The following is a 16,438-nucleotide window of genomic DNA, read 5'->3' as shown; positions in this document are numbered from 1 at the left end:
GGCAGAAGACATGAACAGACACTTCTCCAAAGAGGACATCCAGATGGCCTACAGGCACATGAAACGATGCTTAACATCACTCATCATCAGGGAAACACAAATCAAAACCACACTGAGATACCACCTCACACCAGAGTGGCTAAAGTGAATAAATCAAGAGACTATAGATGCTGGTGAGGGTGTGGAGAGACAGGCACCCTCCTACACTGTTGGTGGGAATGTAAACTGGTGCAGCCACTCTGGAAAACAGTGTGGAGGTTTCTCAAAAAACTATCCATAGAACTCTCTTATGACCCAGCAATAGCACTGCTAGGGATTTACCCAAGGGATACAGAAGTGCTGATGCATAGGAGCACATGTACCCCAATGTTCATAGCAGCAAGGTCAACAATAGCCAAAACATGGAAAAAGCCTAAATGCCCATCACATGATGAGTAATTTTTAGATTTTAAATAGCTAAAAATATTGAAACAAAAATAGTTCTGAATGGCACATGAAAATTAAATGAAATTCAAATTTCAGTGCCCATAAACTTGTATTGTAATACAACGACACTCAGTTGCTTACATATTGTCTAGGGCTGCTTTCAGGCTACAAAGGTAGAGTTGAATAGTCATGTCAGAGACCATATGGCTCACAAAGACCAAAATATTCAATACCTGATCCTTTACAGAAAAATTTTGCTGTCCTTGATCTAAAGCCTAGCTTTGATATTTAGAATAACCAGAGACAGATAACAGATCAGAGGAACTTTGTGAAAATATATCTAGGATCAGGACAATCAGGATCAGTCAATTCATTGTTCAAAGATACCTGATCAGGGCTCTGGTGAATCTGCTCACAGATCCTCCTAGCATAGTTAATTTGACCCTGGGAAATATTACTCAAAAAGCCAGGGAGTCAAGAGGACACTGAAAACCACAAAAAAAACTCTCTGCAAGATTCCAAACAAGAAGTAAATAACATTAAATTCCACATGAGTTGAGGTGGGAAAGAGTGAAGGACAGAAAAAGTTCAAGGAGGGTTCACGTACATTTCTTCCCTCACAAAAACCTGGGATGAGAGAGGGAATCAAAGCCATACTTACATAAAATTTGCCAAGAATACTAAATTGTGACATATTGTAAACATCAGTGACGATGGTGTAATTCTTTGAGTCCAGAATGTAAACTACAGTTTCGATTTTATGATGTGCACCAAACAGCACTCCATGTGTACAAAACAAATGGATGTACAATCTTCAATGTTTTACTAGAAAATGTCTGAAAAATAGTAAATTCTTGAGCACACAGTGTACATGATGAACTAATTAACTTTCTTTGAAACATGATGTGGTAAAGATGGGGATTTATATCCTAATTTTCCAGATGAGAAAATGGAAAAGAAAGGAAGTTATCCAACTATGGTCACAATGCTGGGGTAAGGGAGAGTCTCAGAGTCCTCAATTTTAACCTAGCCCATAGATAGTGAACTTTCCCAGCTGGCTCTATCCTCATCTGAAAATTGATTTTTAAAAGAATGGGTGCTAAGATTCACCATCTTCTAGGAAGGCAAAACTAAAAGTGCATATAGGTATAAATACATGTTTGTTTGCTCAAATAATAGTTTTGATAGTAACAATGTTTTGAATTTGTAGAATCATCATCATAAAAATCTACACTGAAAGGGAATATTAAAAATATCTAAGTCCCTTATTTTATAGACAGAGAAAATTGAAGTTCAAAGAGGAAAATTAATTATCCAGAGCCAGACAACTAAAACTCCTCTGAGCTTCTACTCCTGTGTATGGGCAGCACCTTCCTTTGACTTCCTGGCCTTTTAGATAGTATTCAGTATGCCTTCCCCTGTCACCTCCCTGCTCATCCCACCACCTCACTCTTCATATCTGTTTTTAGCCCACAGATCATCCCCCAGCTCTGCATGTGTGTGCATATATGCACATGTGCATGCATACACACACACACACACACACACACACACACACACACACACACACACACTTTCACTGAGCTTTCATCAACCAGAAAGCTTTTACTGATTTTACCCCATGGCCTAGCACCACTATTATTTTTTATCTCAAAATATGCAGATACTTCCCTGGCTAGCCTAATCCTCACCCCAAACTCCCAGAATTACTGACAAATGAGAAAATATGAGGCTCTCTCTTCTTCCTCCTCAATAGGAAAACCTGGATAGATTACAATTGACTGTGTGCTGAGCCTTGCACCAATGACAGCATTAAAGTCTCATGCTTTATGAACTACCAAAGCTAAAATTGGATTTCTATCTGACATCCTAGGCTTTTAAGTCTTGTACCTGTGCCCAGTCCAGAGATTTCTGAAACCATGAATACAACACTCTGAATACTCAGTCTGACTTAACTGACAACGACAAACAAATGAGGAAAAGAAAGATTTGTGCTCCACTCTCGCCATGACAGGTGGAATTCAAAGTTTCAATAAGGCAGATTCAGAATCACTTTCATAAAGGCCACTTGGGCAATAAGGACACATTGTAAAAGTAGGGAAGAAAATGAAATCAATAAATGTTTTCTGTGAATAATAAGAGAGCCTCCTGCCTTTGAACAGAGATAATTACTGCAGTAAACCCCACCCATCAAGCTTTCCAGATGGGAGCAAGAAAGAAAATTCTTTTTATTTTTGCTTTGTTTTCTGTGGGTTTTTCTTTTTAACCATCTTCTCCTATCCTTCAAAGGGGTCAGGACTAGGACTGGGGTTCATATTCCAAAGGAGCCAACGGGATCCATAGCTTTGCAAGAAATCGGTTTGTGATGTTTTTGTATGTTAAAGAGTCAAGAGTATTTGGTCCCATGAGTCCATAGAGGCTTATTTTCTTAAAAAAATATTACCAAGCTTCCTTAACTTAAATTTTTCTAAGGTCTAGAGCATTTTGAGATTTGAGCTGGATTTCCAAGTGTTTTGCAAGTTGAGTGATAACCTCTCTCTGCTATCTTGTTCTCAAATAGTCCAAGAGCCACATCATAGCACAGTTCCTCCCAGGAATCTCTGCCAGCTGCCATTCTGCCTTCCTCCCTTCTTCAGCTCTAACTTCTGCACAAAGCTTCCATGTGGAATAAGTTATGACAGCAAAATATTGCCTCTTACAATATTTTTATCACTTTACCTGTTTTCCAAAAAAAAAGTATTGTAACCCAGATCTATAAAACCCAGAGGTAACATCAAATATAATCTAATATATTTGTCTTGAATTTGCTTGTTCAGTTGCTAACTTGAACTCTTCCTCATCTAATATGGCTACTATTCCTGTTCTATCTGGGCTTTCTGACATACCATCTCTAGAAGGGTGCCTTGGTTTATTCTCTGCTCTACAGACAAGGCCCACTGGATAATGGGGTAGAGGGAGGAAGCAGATTCCACTGGAGAAGTTGAGGTGAGGTGATCTGAAGTCGTTGGGGGCTATTCCTTGCTTTCTTATCTGACAGCCTTCCTTCTGTAAGTACTCTCAAGAAAAGCAGGAACTGCTCTCTTTGTCTCTTTCCAAACTGCCTAGGCCTAGGTACTGGGGCTCTGGACCTCAAACTATCCCAGCACAAGCAGTAGCAATAGGCCACTTGGGGTATAGAAAGAACACGTAACATATTTTCAGTAATACTAAATTATACCTGTCTCCTTGTTGCGCTGGAAACTGGAAGAAAACAAAATAATGATTTTATAAGTATTCCTGCTACCCAGCTAAAATGATAAGATGATCACCATTCCAGTTGGCTATCAATGCAAAATCCAGTAAAGGGCACTTTGCTCTAGATGCCAAAAGCTGTCTGATGCTTATGCTGTCCTCTGGGTGAGTGCTATATCATTTTGGTGAAAGGTGTGGCTTATATAACAGCCAATTTTAAGATTGTCCTCAGGGTTTATAGCCTTTCATAAGGAAAGTCTGCCTGTTTGAGTTCTGACTTGGAACTCAATACTTCTAGGCTGGTGAAAGAAAAGGATAGGTCTTGGAAGGAAGTATTTCCTTTGTAGAAAGTGAAGGCAGGAGTAGGTATTGGTGTTTGGCAACTGGGTCTTCCCCCAAGCAAAGCATCTATGTCTGTGGGCTGCTTATCAGTGTCCCTTTGCAAGAAGAAGCCCTTAGTACAGGATAGGGAAATAAGTGGATGAATAGGAGGTTTGAGCCCAGGTTGATTGGGAAGGAAGGAGTCACTAGCATATATAAGAGGTCTGGAAATGGGAGTTCTTGCTGCAGGATGTAGGCTGAGCACCTCTGGTAGCTGATCATACATGAACTGTCCTATGCTAAATAAAACTAAGTCATGGCTTGAGCCAAATAGAAGATGCAACTTAGCTTGGGGTGCTGGACTAATGGACAAGCCATGAGGGCAAGTCTATGGAGAGAATAAAAGTGTTTAATCACTCTGTATCCCTACTTACTTAGGGGCTATGAATGCAAAGAGACCCCAGAGGGGAGCAGCAGAAGGGAGCAGGTGCTTAGACTGATGGTCTGCTGAAGAGAAAGAGCTTCATTTCTGGGGCTTAGGCCAGTAGCTTTGTGAAGGACCATTCCCATATTCACTACAGAGAATGGGTTGGGGACTCAGTGGGTTTTCTTCACTTCTAACTTCTCTAATAAAGACAAATTTTCCATCACTATGCAGCAGAATGAAATACAATCAGGGAAGAAATCAAATCTTTTCAAATCATTAATTTTCTTCTATTCATGGGACCCTCCCAAGCTGTAAGCGCCAGATGGGACCACCTTCACTGAATACATTGCCTGTACTACCAAGGCTCCTGAAGCCAGGGGACCAGGAAGTATAAAAAAATGCTTCTTTTGGCTCTTAGGTTTTTTGAGAGGGTCTCATCAGTGACCTTATCTCTGAAATAATAAAATCCTGGGCTCTGGAAGATTGGTATATCTCTATATAAGATAAAAGAGAAAGGGAAATAGAAGTGAGTGTACAAGACCCCTTACCTTCAGCAGCTCTTTTAAAGAACACTTTGCAGCTTCCACAAGTGACAGCTCCATAGTGACAGCCTGAAGCTTCATCACCGCAGATCAGGCAGGTCTTCTGGGGTGGAAAGTAATAGTCAATGGGTAGGACATGGTCCCTGGCAGTCTCCAAACTGGAAAGACACATGAGAAACAATGCAACACATGTCAGTGCCTGGAAGAAATAAAAGGATATGATACTGAGGGCTTCAGGAGAAAATGTACATGTGTAAATTATTATTTATAAAACAAGATTATTTCTTGCTTAATTGAGTCAGTGTGAAGCTGATTTTTCTGCTACTTCTGGTGATGATATTTGTGGGGTTTCTTGTCATGTGAACAGAGCTTTTTTGGATCCTAAGGAATTCAAGAAGTTCTCTGTGATCATCCAGTTTCATGGGCTATGTTTACATGAGGGAATGATGAAGAAAGAAACCTGAGGCTAAGATATGTAACTTAAAATGGTAGTCAGGTAACAATTTTAAAGCAATTAAATGGTATGAACCCAGCTATATGGCCTTACCTTATCCAAAGGGAGACCTATAGCCAAAAGAGACTAAGCAACAAAGTGGTTTGGTATCCTTTGCTCTAGTCCTCTAAGCCTCACTTTCACCAGTAAATAGGAATAGTATTACCCATCCTATTGAGCTACTGTTGTGAGTGGCAGTATAAATTATATAAAAAAATAAAAAGCCCTTAAAATGAATACACAAGTGAGGGATCATGATTAGTGTTATCATACCAGCATTCCTTGCCCTCCCCCAGCCACATTCCCTCACTTTCCTTAGTCATCTCTCTAGATTATGCGGAAAGTAGCAAAATTCTTACACCTGAGGTTCTTGTTGGGAAATGATACACAGTGATGCTGGAAATTACTCAGGCTACCATCTCAACACTTGGCCATTAAAATACTCATAGGGTCCTGAGGATAGGATAGAGTGTCAGGGGTCATCTAGTATGAACTTCCTATCTCTAAGAAGATGTGTGTCTGAGTCCTTTCAGATGGATGTGAAGGAGTGGGTCAGAAAGTCAGTCCTAAAACCTTAATGGATGTATAATTCTGAGTCTCCCATGGTAATTAATTCAAGTTTAAACAATAAAATATTGTTTTTACTAACCAAAGGTCAAATTATTTTTCTCTCTTATGCCTTATGTCTAAGCATTAAAAAAAACCTGGGTTAATCTGTCTCAGGTAGATGACAATTGCCCATATTCTCATCCACAAGAATGTAGCCATATTTTTTTTAGTATGTCTTCCTTACTAAAGAAGGAAGGAAAATAAATCTTAGTGGCAGCCTGTTTGCTGTGTTGGGTGATTTCTACATCTCAAAACAACTCTGAGAAACAATTTTTTTGTCATTATTACATCAGATGAAGAAAGTCAGATTCAGAGAGGTGAACCCTAAAGTGATTTGACAGCAAGCTCAGGACTATCTGGCTCCAAATCCAACATAGTTTCTACTACCTTATTTTCTTTCTGCTACTCTCTTACTTTCTATATACATGGTTCTTTGATTGTCAAGCTCAGCATAGTCATCAGGATCCAAAAAAGCATGAAATGCTATCTTCCCCTCAATAACAAGAGATCAGCGCTGGTAAGGGTAAGAGCAAAGAATATTTTTGTTTAGGCTATACCTCACAAACACTTTACCTCTAAGACACAAATATTAGCCTTTATTCAAGTCCTGAGTACTGCAGAAAGCACTAAAAATTTTTAGCTGATATGTAATCCCAACAGCTTGTTGTCTTTCCTCCCACAAGTTCTTCCTTTCCTACCTTGACTGGAAAGCCAGCAGGAGTCTGCCTATCAAACAAGATTAACAAGACCTCAAAGTCCACAGGAAAATAGCTAACTTTCCATATATAAATGGGCTAAATATTAAGAATATTATCCCTTTGGCTATAACTTTCATTTCCTTGGATAAAAAATGTGTCCCTTTCTCATTCATGAAACAAGGAGAAGCAGTGGAAGATTTTTGTTTTCACAAGGGTCTTCAGGCCATTTCATATACATCAGCTCAGTTAATCTTCCCCCAAATCCTGCCAAGTAGCTCTGTATCATTTGTATATCGTAGGAGAGGAAACTGATGTTCAGGAAAATTAAACTTATTCAAGACCACTCATGTCATAAATGGGAATGCCAGATCCCATCATAGGTAAATCTGTCTCCAATGTGCTGATTCATAATCCATGACTAACCACATTATAAGATTAAGAGTTGAGATTAGATAGATGGATTTAACTCAACTCCTAGCACCTAGCCTTATGTATATAGCAAAAGATTAGGTGCTGGGGATATTGTGATGATCAATATATTATTCTTGCCTCTAAGAAACGCACTATCTAGTACAGAAGAAAGACAGGAAGCAAAGAACTGTAACACAACATAGTAGATGATATAGTAAGGCACAGTGTAGATTACTACAGATGAGGAAGTATGTCAAAGATAGGAATGATTTTTGAAAGGTACAAAGGTATATTTGGATAAATGAGATGTCAATGATAACGACAGTAATTTTTATCATATGATGGGAAAATAAATATTAGATATATAACATGGAAACTTGAATAAATAAGAGGTCTTTTTGAAGAGACTTTATGAAACTGAAATTTTCATCCATATTACAATTTAAAATACAGTTCAAATTGTTCAAAATAATCTAATCAACCAAATTTATAATCAGTGTTTAATCAATATTTTGTTCATTAGGTAAGAGTTCAATAAAACACACCACTTACAAAAATAATGGTAAAAGAAGAGAAAGAAGAGGAGAAATAATAAAGATGGAGGGGGAGGAAGGGAAGGGGGTGATGGTCATGGTGGGGGGCACTTGTGGGGAGAGGCACTGGGTGTTACATGGAAACCAATTTGAAAATAAACTATTATAAAAAATGTAAATAAAAAGAAATGAAGAAAAAAAAGAAAATAAACTATTAAAAAAGAATTTGAACAGTAAAATAAGAGGAAGAATAGAAGAAATAATAATGACAATTTTAGAATTTGATCTTTTCCTAATTACAACACATTTTAAAGGCCTGAGATATCTGCTAACCTCACCAGGCAGGTCTCTGCCTACCTACACTTCCTCTTTCTGGAAAAAATATTTTGGACAGCACTTTCACTGACCCTGGTGTAGTGTAGACAAAAGGAACATTTCATTTCTGCCTCATGGGCTGACCTTTGGACATTGCAAATGAAAACTGTAATAAGAGTTTCAACCCCAGGTTTCTATCCTAGAGAAACTCATGCACATTTGTACCAGAAAGAATGTGCAGGAATGGTGTCATAGCAGCTGTATTTATAAAAGCAAAAATGATAAACATCCATTAAAAGGAGGAAGGATAAATAAATTACAACACACTCATTCAATAGAATACAATTGTGCAATAACGAGGAACAGAATACAGGTACACATAGGTAAATCTTACATCTAATATTGCATAAAAGACATAAATTACAATAGCCTATATATTATGCTTCCATTACATATGTATTCCAAAAAAGGCAAAAGTAAACAAAATATAATTTGGTAATATATATATGAAAAAGTATAACCATGCAAATGAATAATAACCCCCAAATATAGGATTGTGGTTACTTCTAAGGAGAGACTGCAGTTAATGATATAAGGGAGAAGTATACAAGTTTATGTATTTATGTATTCACTTAAAATATTTAATAAGTGTCTACTACATACCAAGCACCATCCTAGGTCCTACAGTTAGAGCAGTAAATAAAAAAAATGGTGTAAATGTTCTTATTCTTTAACCAGTGCTCATGAGTGTTCATTTTCTTACTATGCTGCATAACTAACTTATATGATACATGCGTGTTTTGTATGGCTACAACATCACACAGTGAAAGAAAAAAATAAAAACCTGAGAAGTTTCTAACATCCTCCTAAATAGCATCCTAAGTGCAAATATAGCAGAGGTTTGCTTTGAGAACAAGTAAGTTCAGAATTTGCATGGAACATTGGTATTTCTTCCTTGCTTCCCTGGGGTACATGCTCACTTATTATCCCTATGCAGTGTATTCAGTTTTATGGGTCTGAAGGAAAAATGCTGCCACATAAAATGAAATTTTCCTAAACGAGAATACCACTTTAACAGTTTCACAATTAATTAAATAAAAATGGATTACTAGAAGCTATAGGTTTACAAATGCCAGCTCAACTATGAAGAAGTTGGGCTCAGAAATCCTCAGCACCTACACAATATCTCAGTCAGTCTGTCTAGCTGTTTGTCTGTCTATCTGTCTGTCTGTCTCTCAGACTTGAAAATACCTTAAAGCATCTGACCACTTTAAGCAAATTCTGCAAGGATTGTGGAACCAATGTGAAATGCAAAAGTCACAGACTACTGTTCTTTGTTTGAGGGATGGATGTCAATTCAGCAAGACATTGGAGCCAGGCAGAGGTGGCTGGATTCTTGCATCCACCACTGAACTTTGGTCCCACCCATTATGGCTCTCTGAACTCTATTTGTCTCATCTGAAGAGTGGGGATGCTTTCTAACTAGAGGGTTTTTGTGAGAATTACATTAAAGAGTACATGTTAAGCCCTTCCCCCCTGTGCTTGCAACATGATAGCTGCATTGTAAGTTTAGGTTGCCTTCACCTGTTACTTTACCATAAAAAGGGGGAGATGTCTAATATCCTTAAAATAAAAAGGACCATCCTTCTTGGCTATCCAGTACATTTAGGGAAAAGTAAATACAAGTGGATAGATAGAGGGGGAAAAAGATAGATGTGGCAAAGTGTATCTTTTTGACACATATCTCTGCACTTTTCAAACAAGAAGAAATTTAGAAAACCACCAAATGTCTTTTAATAAAAGCATCATATTTTTCCTGATGTTTAGTAATTTAAAATATATTATTTTTTAACTACATTGTGGGATATAATGACAACTCCACATATATTTTTACAATAAAATTCAAGACTTCAAAGTTATTCTCTCCTCAAAGGTCTCGTAGCTACTTCTTTATGGACACAAGGGTCATTTCAGTGGAGAAATCGACAGTGATGACATAAGTCTGGTAGCTTCCTTTCCCCCTGCAAGTCTGAGATTTGAAATTTGATGGCTGTCATTCCAAGAGGACAGTGATGTTTTCTTTTAAAAGTACTACCTGATTTTAGGCTTTTGGGGGAGGAAGGGAAAGATGGCGGAGGAGCAGGGAGCTCTGTAATCTCCTTCTGCCTGAAACTATCAAAGTGAGAAGGACTAAAGCCACAATACTCTGATCTGCAAGAATGGGAAGTGTACACACAGAGTTCTTATAGATGACAGACTAATAGATGCCTGAGTGAGTGTAAACTGGGGCTGGAGGCTCTGGGGCACCAGCCCAATGCAGAGCCAGGGGAGACTTTCCAGAGCCGTGGTGCAGAGCTTCAGAGGGCCGTAGATGGAGAAGCAGCACAGGGCCTGGAAGACTGCACATGGAACGGCCATGCATAGAGGCCAAGAGATGAGGGGAAGAGAAAGAGAGACTGAAAACATTCGTAGAGTGGTCTCTGGAGACGGGAGAGGCCATGGCCCGGGATGGAGAGACACTGACTTCCCATATATAGCGGCTGGGCATGGGGAGAGAATTTTGTCCCCCTCAGTGGGGTGGTTCTTCCTAGGCTTTGGCTGTTACCCAAATCCAGGAAGAGCCAGGGAAAAGCTGGCTCCCCATTTCCCCTACTCATTCCCAGCTAGAAAGTCGCCCGCCTGTGGAAGGACATTTCATCTGGGGCTGTAGGATTAATGTGCATGGACTAGAATTTGGAAATAAGGCGGAGCTTAGGAAAAATAAAAGCAATTTGGCCCGTTGGTGGCACAGGGAGATCTGATTCAAAGAGTGGCTTGCAATGGGTGGTCTGAGAAGGGCTTGGGGTGCCACCATTCTTCACCCTGCAACCACTAAGGTGGGGCCTCAGAGAGCACCGCTGAGACCCTACCTACCTACACCAAACCATGCCCATCCACAATGGAGAGCTGCCCCCCTTCTTACCCCCTTATTTTCTTTTTTCTATTTTCTTTCTTCCTGCTTTTCTTCTTTTCCCCACTGGAGTCTGGGAAATAGATCAATTCCTGCCATCCAGATATATTTTCCCTTATCTCATTCTTATCTCCTCCCTACACAGGTCTTATGCTCTCAGATTGTCCTTTGTCATCGGTTATTTCTGTCCACCAACCTTTTTTTCCTTTTTTTTTTCTTTTCCTTTCCTTTCTTTCCCTTTCTGTTCTTTTTTCTTTCCCCTTTTGGTTTGCTTGTTTATTTGATTTGTCTGTGTATTTGTGTGTTTTGTTCCTTGTGTGTTTGTCTGTATGTTTTCCTTTTCAAGGCTACCTTAAATAACAAGGCAAAGTACAAATGGTGGAGAGTTCCAAATATCACTGAGTAGGGAAATAAAATAATAAAAGTCATAACAAAAGAAACCTAGAGACACCATTAAAAGAACACTTCTAGAAGTGACAGGCCCTGGATAGTCAATGAGCCTCCATTAGTAGAGCAATACTAACAAGTGCACAGTGCATAATGAGCTTTTAAAACTGAAAAGAGACAGAAAGCTAGCCAACATGACAAAACGAAATAACCCTCCTCCAAAGAAATTCCAGGAAGAAATCACAGGCACAGAATTGCTCAAAACAGACATAAGCAACTTAACTGAACAAGAATTTAGAACAATTGTCATAAAATTAATCACCAGACTTGAAAAAATCATGGAAGTCATCAGAGAAGCTATTGATACAAGGACAAGAGACGTTCAAAATAGCTGTGATGAGTTTTTAAAATAGGCTATAAATGAGGTGCATAATAAAACAGAAGCAGCCAAGGCATGGATTGAAGAGGCAGAGGGGACAATAGATAAACTAGAAGACACAGGCATAGCAAAAGAGGAAGCCGAGAAAATGAGAGAGAAATTGATATAGGAGCAAGAAAGAAGAATAGGAGACCTTAGTGATACAATCAAATGGAACAATATTCATATCATAGGAGTTCCTGAAGAAGAAGAAGAAAGAGAAAAAGGTCCTGAAGGAGTTTTTGGTCAAATTATAGCTGAGAACTTCCCCAATCTGTGGAAGGAAATAGACATTGAAATCCAAAAGGCATAGAGACTTCCCTTAAGACATAATTAGAATCAACCTTCAACACAATATATCATAGTGAATCTGGCAATATATAAAGAGAGAATTCTGAAAGCTTCTAGGGATAAAAGGGGCCCAACATACAAAGGGAAACCTATCAGAGTGGTCACAGACCTATCTATTGAAACTTGGCAGGCCAGAAAGAAATGGCAGGAAATCTTCAATGTGATGAAAAGGAAAAATGTGCAGCTAAGAATCCAGCAAGCCTGTCATTCGAAATAGAAGGAGAGATAAAGGTTTTCCCAAATAAACAAAAATTGAGAGAATTCATCACCACCAAACCAGTCCTACAAGAAATCCTACGAGAAACTCTATGAATAAAATGTAGCAAGGAATATATGGTACCAGAAACATCACTACAAACATGAACACTACAGAGAACAAAATGAATCTAAACTCACATTTTTCAATAATAACACTGAATGTAAATGGACTGAACACTCCAACCAAATGTCACAGTGTAGCAAAATGGATGAAAACTCAAAATTCATCTATCTCCCGTCTATGAGAGACTCATCTTAGACCTGATGACACCTTCAGATTGACAGTAAAAGGATGGATAAATATCTATCCTGCGACTAGAAGTCAAAAGAAAGCTGCAGTAGCCATACTTATATTGGAAAAACTCGACTTTAAAGTAAAGGCAGTAACAAAAGATGAAGAAGGACATTATATAATATTACAGGGACTCTCCACCAGGAAGAGCTAACAATTATAAACACCTATGCGCCGAATTTGGGAGAACTCAAATACATAAGACAATTAATCACAAACCATAACAACCTTATTGATATGAATGTGCTTATCAAAGGAGATTTTAATACTCCCTTACAGCAATGGACAGGTTAACCAGACAGAAAATCACTAAAGAAACAATGGAGGGGAGCAGCAAGATGGCGGAGAAGTAAGGAGCCTCATTACCTCTGTCCACCCACAATTATCAAACTGAGAATTAAAAAGCCACAGCTCTCTGATCACCAAGAACGGAGGTGTGCGAACAGACCCCTTATAGACAGCAGTCTCACGGTTGCCTGAGTAAGTGAGTGGGAACGAACGGGGACCTGAGACTTTAGGGGAGGGAGCGCCGGCTCCGGCTCTGGAGACAAAGCACCAAGTGCCCAGAGGCTTGGTGCTGGGCCCGCTGAAACCTGCGTGTCCCCAGGCACATCGCTCCTAGCCCAGCGGGGAGGCCAGGAGCCCCAAGGCTGACAGGTCAGCGGGGAACCACACAGCGCGGGGCAGCCGAGAGAGCCCGGAGGCGCACAGATTCCCCGACAGTCGCTCATGCGGGGCGCCGGGTATCCAGAGGCGCACTGACCTTCACAGCCGCGCCGTACCACCGGGCAAGGCAGGAGACCAGGGGAAGAGAAGTAGAGACTGAATCACTCACAGCGCAATCCCTGCAGAGGAGAGATTCAGCCCCCGGGACTGAGGGCCACTGAGCGCTGAGAGAGAGATCCATCCCTTCAGCAGGGGCATTCCGTCGGACCAGGCAGCTCACTGACTGCAGGAGGAGCCAGGGGAGAACTCTGACTTCACAAACTCCCTATCCTATCCGCCCTGACCAGAAAGCTGCCCACCTGAGGAGGATTTTAACTGTGGTGGCAATATTGAGTGTGCGGGCGAGGACTTAGAAACCAGGCAGAACTTGGAAAACAGAAACAATTAGATCCGCCCAAGGCACAAGAAGGTTGGACTCCAGAGAGTGGCTGGAACGCATGGTCTGAGGGGGACTTGGGGCGCCTGTCGCCATTCTTCTCCTTGTATCCACCAAGGCGGGGCCTCAGAGAGCAGCCCTTGGGACCCGACCCACCTGCACCAAGCCACGCCCATCAGCGCTGGAGAGCTGCTGTGCTTCTGCTTATTACCATTAAGTGTTTTTTTTTCTTAATATTTTTTATTTTTAATTGTCCCCTGTCTTCTCTTTACTATCTTCCTATTTCCTTCCTTTCTCCCTTTCCCGCTGGAATCTGGGAGAGACCAACAATTAGGCACTGCTGTGCTTAGATCAACTTTTACCATCCAGACAGTTTTCCTTTAATCCATCCTTATCTCCCCCAACCCCCACTGCAGGTTTTAAGCTCTCAGACTGTCCTTTATCTCCTACTGTCACTGTCCCCCTCAATCCCCGACTGCTTTTTTTTTCTTTCTTTCCCCTTTTGTTTTTTCCTCTTTCCTTTTTTCCCCTCTTTTCTTTTTTCTCCTCTCTTTTCTTTCCTGTTCCTTTTTTTCTTTCCCCCTTAGGTTTGCTTCTTTATCAGTACATCTGTGTGCTTGTCTTCTCTGTGTGTTTGTCTGTCTGTTTTCCTTTTCAGGGCTACCTCAAGAAACAACCCAAAGCACACATAGTGGAAAACCCCAAATATCACTGAGTAGGGAATATATTAATCAGAGGCATAACAAGAGAAACCAAGAGACACCATTAAAAAAATCTCCTGAAACGACAGACCCTAGACACTCCAAGAGCCTCCTTCTATAGAGGAAAACAAATAATCACACAGTGCAGAACGAGCTTTTAAAACGGACAAGAGACAGAAAGCTAGCCAAAATGACAAAATAAAAGAACTCTTCTCCAAAACTCCAGGAAGAAATCACAGCTACAGAACTGCTCAAAACAGACATAAGCAACATAACACAACAAGAATTTAGAATGATTGTCATAAATATATTGCTGGGCTTGAAAAAAACATGGAAGCTATCAGAGAAGATATAGATTCAAAGACTAGGAACCTTCAAAATAGCTCTGACAAGTTAGAAAAGGCTCTAAATGAGATGAATAATAAGTTGGATGCTGCCAATGCACGTATTGAAGAAGCAGAGAGGAGAATAAGTGAATTAGAAGACACAGTTATAGCAAAAGAGGAGGCCGAGAAAAAGAGAGCAAACATGATTCAGGAGCAGGAAAGGAGAATCAGAGACCTGAGTAATACAATCAAACGGAACAATGTCCGTATCATAGGAGTTCCTGAAGAGGAAGACAAAGACAGAGTGCTTGAAGGCGAGCTAGACCAAATTATACACGAAAATTTCCCCAATCTGGGGAAAGAGAAAGACATTGAAATTCAGGAGACACACCGGACTCCCCTAAGACGTAACGTAAACTGACCTTCAGCATGACATATCATAGTGAAACTGGCAAAATATAAAGACAAAGAGAGACTTCTGAAAGCAGCTAGGGAGAAAAAGGCCCTAAAATACAAAGGGAAACCTATCAGAGTGGTTACAGACCTATCTATTGAAACTTGGCAGGCCAGGAAGAAATGGCAGGAAATCTTCAATGTGATGAGCAGAAAAAATTTACAGCCAAGAATCCTCTACCCAGCAAGCCTGTCATTCAAAATAGAAGGAGAGATAAAGGTTGTCCCAAATAAACAAAAGTTGAGAGAATTCATCACCACCAAACCAGCCTTACAAGAAATCTTACGAGGGACTCTATGAGGGAAATGTAGCAAGGAATAAAGGTACAAGAGACATCACCACAAACATGAACTCTACAGGGAACACAATGAATCTAAACCCACATTTTTCAATAATAACACTGAATGTCAATGGACTGAATGCTCCATTCAAATGACACAGGGGAGCAGAATGGATCAAAAACCAAAACCCATCTACTTGCTGCCTACAAGAGACTCACCTTAGATCTGAAGACACCTTCAGATTGAAAGTAAGGGGATGGAGAAATATCTACCATGCAACTGGAAGCCAAAAGAAAGCTGGAGTAACCATACTTATATCGGACAAACTGGACTTTAAAATAAAGGCAGTAAAAAAAGATGAAGACGGACACTATATAATAATTACAGGGACTCTACATGAAGAAGAGCTAACAATTTATAAACATTTATAAACCGAATTTGGGAGCTCCTAGATACATGAAACAATTAATCACAAACAAAAGCAATCTTATTGATAAGAATGTGCTAATTGCAGGGGACTTTAATACCCCACTTACAACAATGGATAGGTCAGCCAGACAAAAAAAAATCACTAAAGAAACAATAGACCTGAATGGCACACTGGAGCAGATGGAATTGATAGATATATTTAGAACTCTGCATCCTGACGCTAGGGAATTCACTTTCTTCTCGAGTGCACATGGCACATTCTCCAAGATTGATCACATGCTGAGTCATAAAACAGCCCTCCATAAATATAAAAGAATTGAGATCATAACATGCACACTTTCAGATCACAATGCTATGAAACTCGAAATCAACCACAGGAAGAAGTCTGGAAAACCTCCAAAAATGTGGAGGTTAAAAACTACCTTACTAAAAGATGATTGGATCAATCAGGCAATTAGAGAGGAAATTAAAAAATATATGGAG

At 39.9% G+C, this 16,438-nt stretch overlaps 1 protein-coding gene across 3 annotated transcripts in view; it reads right to left on the bottom strand.

Annotated features, from left to right (window-relative positions):
• Nucleotides 1-16,438, bottom strand: part of AR (androgen receptor) — a 170,184-nt gene that overhangs the window by 71,826 nt on the left and 81,920 nt on the right. For all 3 annotated transcript variants that reach the window (XM_029930092.1, XM_029930093.1, XM_029930094.1), the window contains exon 2: nt 4,954-5,105. In XM_029930092.1, coding sequence (XP_029785952.1) covers nt 4,954-5,105 — 152 coding nt within the window. The remainder of the gene's footprint in view (nt 1-4,953; nt 5,106-16,438) is intronic.

The sequence above is a fragment of the Suricata suricatta genome, chromosome X (assembly GCF_006229205.1).
Source record: "Suricata suricatta isolate VVHF042 chromosome X, meerkat_22Aug2017_6uvM2_HiC, whole genome shotgun sequence".
Taxonomy (NCBI): Eukaryota; Metazoa; Chordata; class Mammalia; order Carnivora; family Herpestidae; genus Suricata; species Suricata suricatta.
This window is presented reverse-complemented; position numbering and strand designations above follow the sequence as displayed.